The sequence below is a fragment of the Perissodus microlepis genome, chromosome 11 (assembly GCF_051167445.1).
Source record: "Perissodus microlepis isolate ML-2025 ecotype Zambia chromosome 11, ASM5116744v1, whole genome shotgun sequence".
Lineage (NCBI taxonomy): Eukaryota > Metazoa > Chordata > Actinopteri > Cichliformes > Cichlidae > Perissodus > Perissodus microlepis.
The window spans coordinates 36,813,699-36,821,320 of NC_140471.1; the positions used below are offsets into that span (position 1 = coordinate 36,813,699).

Below are 7,622 nucleotides of genomic sequence, written 5' to 3' on the forward strand. Positions count from 1 at the left end.
CTCTACAGAGGAACACCTTAGTCCCCCCCCCAAGTCCTCACAGCTGACGATGACACAGAGTCATATGACGGCTGATAGCACGGGAACCATCATCAGAGCACCTTCAGCAGAGCCTCAAACCTCCAGAGCCCAGAGGCAGGAGAGCAGGTCCAGGGACACATGGAACATCTGCATGCTGCCGATGGAAGCGATCCCTCCATCTTTGTCCAGGGTGGGCTCCTGCACCGGATGCACGGTCATTGGATATTCCATGACGCTGTAAATCACGTCAGACCGGAGTCATTTTATCAACTCTTAACCTTCAACAACCTGCTGCAGATTTGAACTCACTGTTCAAACTGGCTAATTCGCTTTAGTGCTGATTGTATCTGTTGTCAAGCTTTGTTTTGCAATTCTAACTTATTTTATATATTTTTATAACTATTGTCCTTTTCATTTTTTCTTTTGTAGGTGACCTTGGATTTCTGAAAGGCGCCCTCAAATAAAATGTATTATTATTATTATTATTATTATAATTATAATTACTATTATTATTACTATGATAATGACATTAATAATAATATTATTAACATTCCTGTTGGTGGCCCTCAGACAGCAGAGGGCTCTGTTTAGTCTGCCTGATTATAGGAAGAGAAGAAGAAGTCGGGCATGCGCAGAGGCGGAGGAGGCTGTGAGCTGCCAGCTGGACTCTGTGTTCCTCCGTGAAGCGACACGAAGGTCCGTGTGTGTGTGTGTGTGTGTGTGTGTGTGTGTGTGTGTGTGTGTGTGTGTGTGTGTGAGTGAGAGAAAGAGAGAGGAGGAGGAGCACCGCTGATGAAGATCCGGAGCGTTTGTACCGGAAACGACAACAGCAGAGCTCCGTGTGTCAGCTGTGAGTATCCTGTGCTGCTCCTCCGGTCCGACCGGGACCGCGCCTGGACAGTCCTGGAAAGTTTTTGAATGGCACACAAAGAGTGAGAAAAGTACTCAGTTTAGAAGTACTCTGTTACAGTAAAAGTACAGGAGTGTGTTGTGCGGTTATGAGAAGTCATAAGTGTCACTGCAGGTGTGACCAGTGGGAGTCTGCACATGCTCAGTTCGACCCTCTGCTGGGTAGACAGTAGGAGCTTGGACCATTTGTTTTGGAGGTAAGGTGAGTTTACCTTCATCTGTGACTGAGTAATCTAAAGTAATCCCATTCTGGGTGTCTCGCCTCAACCGGGGACCTCATTAGTGAATGAGCCCGGTTGGATGAGCTCTGCTCCACCCTGGCTGTGACGAGCGTGCTCTGGGTTGGAGCTTTCACCTGGTGTGTTGTTGTGATGTCGTTCGTCTCAAGCTGAGACTTTGCAAAGGCTGTATATCAAAGATGGACACGGCTGCTGTGACACTGACCGCTGGTTGAAGTCCCGCGTTGATTGTTGATGTCATCGGTTGTTTGCAGCCACCAAACGACCAATGAACCAATGGCCCTCAGTCTGCAGGAGAAACGTCCTTGTGGTTTCTTTGGGCGCTCGCAGGCTGCCGTAGCGGGCTGTAAACATGTTGTAAAGTTTTAACCTGAGGGTCTGAGGGATCACCTCACTGCTGGACTGCAGCTTGTGTCCATCTTTTACGTACAGTCTAACAGGAAGACCTTTGCTAGGCCAAAATTGGGACAACAGGTGATGATATAGGTGTGGCGGGTACAGCTGAGGCTGGCTCGGTGGAGTGTTTCCCTCTGAAGCACGACTTGGATTCACCCGTGAGGCTGTTTTATTGATCAGCTGATGTGACTTCAGGTAAATCGGAGGATTGGAGGTGGTCTCAGTCTGCAGGTTCCTCGCTGTCGTGTTTGGAAGCTAAGAGACGTCGGACAGGTCGGGCTTGTTTGCAGAGAAACACGTTTGGCAGCCTATCAGGTTTCAGCTCAGGTGTGTGCGTTTGGGTGTGTGCCTACCAGGATGTCCTCCTCAGAGCTGCTTTACCTGCTCTCCACACACACACACACACACACACCTGCTTTGTCTGTTTGTCAGCTGCTGCTAGGTCATGTGACCCACACAGATGCCTTTTGCACACTGCTGCAGCGTCTCAGGCTTTCAGAACAGCGAAGGTGTCGTATTCAGGAACTCGAGCTGAAGAGCTTCAGCTGTGACCTCTGACCTCTGCTCTGCTTTCCCACACAGTGTCCGCCTCTTGCTCCTCCTCCTCCCCCCACTCTGTCTGGTACTGATCCAGGTGTGTACCTGTGTCTGCAGGTGATGGATGCAGAGAGCGGGGAGCTGTTTCTCGGCGTCATGGCATCCGGGAGCTGGCAGCTCGACGGTCCGTTCTCCTCCTCAGAGCTCATCCCGGCCGGCTCAGAGAAACCCCTGCAGGACTGGGCGGTGGACCCCGAGTGTGTGAGTGTCTGTGATCACATGACCACTCAGAGAGGAAGTGTTTATCTGAAACTTTGAAGTGGCGGCGAGTTTTTCCATGTCTGATGTGGCCTTGCTGTTCGTGACTGTGTAAAATGTGACCTTCATCAGATTCTCAATGACAGCGACTCCGAGGACGTCCTCCACGCCGTCGATCCAAACGAGGTGTTTCCCAGCGGGCCACCGGCTGACCCGTCATCAGAGAGCGAAGGCGGGATCTCCGAGGACCCCGCCGTCGAGAGTCCCGTCACCACAGTGACTGCAGCGGGCACCCAGCTGGCGCCAACGACAGTTTACCAGCTGGTTTATGACATCAGCGGGCTGGGCGGTGCTAAGACTGGAGCTGGACAGGAGAACATCATCTCCATCGAGCTCGGTGAGGCCACGCTTTGTTTCTGCTGTTCAGGATTCGACGAATCAGGCGACATTCAGCGGCAGCAGCTAGCTTCATGCTCGCGTCGACTGAGCTTAAAGAAGTTTGTTTAATTAAAGCATCAGCAGATGATTCATGCTGAGAATCAGCTGAAGTCCAACTTTAATGTAGTACCAGGTGTCTCCACCAGGGGGCGTGTGAGTAACAGAAGCTATAGCATATATTTTCATTGCTATGCAGATGATGTCCAGCTCAGTGGTCCAGCCCCGCCCCTCCCGAGCCTGGCTCTGCTGGAGGTTACTTCCTGTTAAAGGGGAGTTTTTCCTTCCCACTGTCGCCAAAGTGCTTGAGTGTTTGTCTCTATGTTTGGAGGGTCTTTACAATATAAAGCGCCTTGAGGTGACTGCTGCTGTGATTTGGCGCTACATGAACAAAGTTAATTGAATTTAATTACGAACTCGTTCTGATGTGAAACTGCGAGCTGGTTTTGCACACGGATGAAACACTGCCCCCTGCTGGTGACGTCATGGTTAGTTTGGAACGATGATGATTTTAAATCATTGTTTAATATTTTTAGGTGGCGTTCACGGCACGAGACTGAAGCTTTCAGCTTCCTGTTAAACGACCTGGTGTGAAGCCAAAAACTATGACTCCACCCATTTAAAGAAAAAATCGACAGTGTGATGTAAGCGCGGCAGAAACAGGAAGGAGTGGCGTTGTTAATGGTGGTGCGCTCTCTCTGCAGATCAGTGGAGCTCTCAGCTGCTGCTGTCGGACTCGTGCGTCGTGAGCGAGCTACCTGTGGTTTCGGCGCCGCGGCTCGCCGTCCCTCCTCCCAGCCTCGACGACGACCTGGTGAGCCTCTGTTTCCTTTTTTTTTTTCTTTTTGTCCTTCGTCAGGCTCCGCCCTAACGACGCTCTCTTCTTCTTGTGTTGCAGCTGTGCCTGGATCTTCAGCTGACCGAGGAGGAGCAGAAGCTGCTGACCCAGGAGGGCGTGTCGCTGCCCAGCAACCTCCCCCTCACCAAGGTCGGGTGCACAGATGCTCTCAGGCCGCCGCGTTTCTGTGTCAGGTGCACGCTGCTGACTTTGAACTGAACTTTATTCACAGGCCGAGGAGCGAATCCTGAAGAAGGTCCGGAGGAAGATCCGCAACAAGCAGTCGGCTCAGGACAGCCGGCGGCGGAGGAAGGAGTACATCGACGGGCTGGAGAGCAGGTAACCGGCCAGCTGACCGCCGCCGCGTCGCTAACAGAGACTCCATTTCCAGATGTGTTGTGAGGTTTTTTCAGCGAGTCGATAGTTCGTCCCCCCGCCTTTGTTTATCTGCTCTCACTTTTAATTTGAACTTCCTTCCATCCTCCAGGGGTCGTGACCCCGCTGCCCTTCAGCCGTCTCCAGTGTCGCAGTCCGCGTCACGAGGGTTAACGCTGATGGATGAGGGCGGCGTTGTCACACGTTCACCTGCAGATTGGCTGCTATGAGCAGGAGAAGGAGGGGCTTGCTCTGTGTCAGCCAGAGCAGCTCAGATGTGTTTTTGTTGTGGGTTCAGAGTAATGAGGAAGTCACAGCTGTGTGTTAAATCGATGCTATAGGTGCGTCGTGACCACAAACCCCGCCCCATATTGTGTTTCCTCCTGCGACTTCTTCAGCTTAGAGAAACCTCAGCGCCACCTGTTGTATTGGTGATGAAACCTCAGAGCGACAGAAAGTTACGCCTTTACACCGAGCGGCGTCGCCGGGTTACTGGCGTTAAATTGTTGTTAACGAAGACGGCGCTAAACGTGTTTTTAAAGCTCTCAGCCTCACAGGCAGAGTTACGTCTGTGTGAGCGGTGATGTAAATAACCTTTACTTGTACGGCTTCATGTCCTGTTAAAGTCTGCACAGAGGTCCCCATGTTTACACCTGTGTGCGTGTGTGTGTGTGCGTGTGTGCGTGCTGACAGGGCGGCGGCGTGCTCGATGCAGAACAAAGAGCTGCAGCGGACGGTGGAGCAGCTGGAGAAACGTAACAAGTATGAACACGCTTTACTGATTATTGATCGTTAGGAGATTGCATAAAAGGTCACAGAGAGGTCACTTCCTGTGACATAAACACAGGGAACGATGTCGAGCTCACACTCTGTAGGTTTTATTGTAATCTCACACAGTTTGGTGACATGAGTTTATTTATGAGCTTTTCCAGGATAATTGATCAGGTGACCCTCAGTCCTGAATCCTGACTCGGAGGATGAAGGAGGAAAGTTGGGATTAATTGTTAGTGTGTTCAGGAATACCACAGACATGTTATTCCAGACACTTCTGTCACAAACAGGATCAGAAACATCCACATCAGTGAGACCTCCCTGTGGTTCTGACTCCCACCAGCAGGGGGCACTGTGCTCTCACTTTAAATGTGAACCTCGGACAGCTCAGTCACGAGGACCTGAGTCTGTCTGAAACAGTCAGATTTACTTTTTAGTTTCTTCTTGAACTTCCTGCTGAGTTTGCTGCTTGCTGATTGGTTGACCTGCTCAGGTAAGCCCTAACCAGCCCCTGTGTTCCTGCTCCTCAGGTCTCTGCTGGCTCAGCTGCAGCAGCTTCAGTCTCTCATCAAGCAGACGGTCAGTAAAGGAGCCCAGACCAGCACCTGCCTACTGGTACGACCACCTTAAACCCGTTAAGGTGGAATGAAGTCTGTTTTGTTTTTGTTTGTTTGTTTGTTTTAGTTCTGCTCCTACACACACACACACACACAAGCCCGTTCAGCTATCTTAGTGAGGACCTTCATTGACCTTAATAACCCTAACCATGAAGAATGAATGCCTGACCCTAAACCTAACCATAACCTAATTGTAACCCTGACACTAAAACCACATTTTGAGCTTCAAAAAGGCTTCAAACTTGTGAGGACCGGGTTGTGTGTCCTCACAAGTGACTGTTGGTTCTCACAAGTATAGTAGAATGCAGATTTCGGTCCTCACAAAGATAGCTAGACAGGAACACAGACACACACACACTCTGACCCTGCTCCTCGTGTGTGTCTTCAGATCATCCTCGTCTCTCTCGGTCTGATCATCCTGCCGAGCTTCAGCCCGTTCAGCCGCCACCGTGCAGACGACGACTACAGACCCACAGGAGGTCGGTCCCTGGTGACATCACTTCCTGTTTGAGCATCTGTGATGGCAGCACAGGGTTTAGATGGAGGCTTTTGGGGAAGCTGAGAGTTTGTAGGATTGAACATTTTAAATAAAAATAGTTCTTCAGGCGCTCGAGCGCTTCCTGACGCTCGCTGTGTAAATATGGCGACGCAGGTAAACACGTCTGGTTTACAGAAAGATGTTTCAAATCCTGGTCTCATGTTGTCGGTGTGGCAGGAATGTTGCCTCAGAGACTGGAAAATGAATCTTAGGAATAACTTCGGTCGCGTTTTCTCCTCGGCACGTCAAACCGCTGAACTCATGATTTATTTTTTCATCTTTCCAGTGATTTCCAGAAACATCCTGACGGATCCGTCGTCCTCCCAGCCGACCTCAGACGACGCCTACGGTGCGACGTCCCTGCAGTCTGAACCCCCCGCTCTCAGCCAATCAAAACCTCCTGAGGGAACGTCGAATCTCCCAGAACCAACAGAAAACCACGAACACGCAGACGGTACGGAGGGGAGCCGGTTGGGAAACGGCTCGGTGGTTGCTGCCGAGCAGACGGAACCCGGCGCCCTCGGCCAGAAGTCGACGGTCCGAGGAGGACGGCGCGATCAGGCCAAACCAGGACGCGCCGATGAGATGTAGAAACCGGACTTCCTGTTTTGAAGGATGTAAAAACCCGACCTGCCGATCGATCAGCTGATCGGTGCTGATTTATGGTGGTGCATTTCAAATGATCAAAAACACCAGACGGTATTATTCACGCCGAAACAAACCCTGTTAGCATCTACGGACATCCAGCACGAAGGTGAAGGTTCAAACTCGCCGTGGCTTATCACCGTCGCCTGTTAGCATGCCAAGTCACGAGTACGCCAAAAGTCTTTGTTTGTTTAATAAATAAAAGGTTTTCTTCACAAATACGTGAGCAAACGTTACTTGTTTGAGTTGCAGCATTGCTCACACGCCACGTAAACGCCGCGTGTGGATGTTAGCAGCGTGGTGCGGTGCGGCGACCGCTTTTCTTTTTCTTTCTGGGATGAAAAATGAATCAGTTGTGACGTCTGGAGTGATTATTGCCAAGTTTGATTTTTTTCTTGTAGCGTGTCCTGATCATAAAGGAGCTAAATCATCTACAAACTGCTGCGAGGAGCTTGTGCACCTTTGTGGCACGTGGTGACCTCATCATTTCAGACTTCAGGCCACGCTGAATGTGCAGAGCGCCCCCTGAAGTGAAACGTGTGTAAATGTCTTTCTGGGTGAATTAAACTGTTTTCGCTGATCTCAGTTTCTTGGATTGATTCGTTTGTTTTGCTGCGTCTGAACTTTGACCTTTAAACGCTGTCAGACTTCACAGATCCGGCGGTCCCTGCAGGCCGAGCAGAGGAACCTGTTTCAGTTTCACCTCCGTACCTCCCAGCTTCGTTTCAGGATCTGCTTCATTAAAGGGAAACCGAGCGTGTGCAGCAGCACGGCGAGGCCGACTGGTCTGACTGGAGCTGCCAGCTGTTTTTTTTTTTTGTAATGAATAAAAAATAAAGTGACGTTTCTGTGCTGATGTTTGGAATCATTCAGACACTGCTGCACTTCACACAGAAACCACCAGAGGGCGTCACAGACCAAAGGCCGTGAGTCTGCAGCTTCGATCTGATTGGCCGTCTCATGAAACACTAAAAATAAATCATTTATAAAATCAGGTTTTACTTTCGTAAAACTTGCAGGTAACTTGTCACAAAACTTTGATA

The 7,622-nt window shown here is 50.3% G+C and overlaps 1 protein-coding gene across 3 annotated transcripts; it reads left to right on the forward strand.

Moving 5' to 3' along the window:
• The first annotated feature begins 638 nt into the window (after nucleotides 1-638).
• Nucleotides 639-7,159, forward strand: creb3l4 (cAMP responsive element binding protein 3-like 4). 3 transcript variants are annotated; one of them, XM_084944621.1, is made up of 10 exons: nucleotides 639-871; nucleotides 2,220-2,363; nucleotides 2,493-2,757; nucleotides 3,500-3,609; nucleotides 3,694-3,783; nucleotides 3,866-3,972; nucleotides 4,702-4,770; nucleotides 5,310-5,394; nucleotides 5,785-5,875; nucleotides 6,221-7,159. In XM_084944621.1, the coding sequence occupies exons 2-10, from the start codon at nucleotides 2,223-2,225 to the stop codon at nucleotides 6,523-6,525; spliced, it is 1,263 nt and encodes a 420-aa protein (XP_084800747.1). In that variant the 5' UTR covers nucleotides 639-871; nucleotides 2,220-2,222; the 3' UTR covers nucleotides 6,526-7,159. The 3 variants fall into 3 exon arrangements, with proteins under 3 accessions (XP_084800747.1, XP_084800748.1, XP_084800749.1); XM_084944622.1 differs by lacking the exon at nucleotides 639-871 and adding an exon at nucleotides 878-1,132; XM_084944623.1 differs by lacking the exon at nucleotides 639-871 and adding an exon at nucleotides 878-1,127.
• Nucleotides 7,160-7,622: the final 463 nt, after the last annotated feature.

Excerpts from the sequence above, each read along its gene's own strand:
- creb3l4 (XM_084944621.1), top strand. The coding sequence starts at position 2,223 with ATGGATGCAGAGAGCGGGGAGCTGTTTCTCGGCGTCATGGCATCCGGG. Across the intron at positions 2,364-2,492 it reads GGGCGGTGGACCCCGAGTGT|ATTCTCAATGACAGCGACTC; the intron begins GTGAGTGTCTGT and ends GACCTTCATCAG. Across the intron at positions 5,876-6,220 it reads CGACTACAGACCCACAGGAG|TGATTTCCAGAAACATCCTG; the intron begins GTCGGTCCCTGG and ends TCATCTTTCCAG.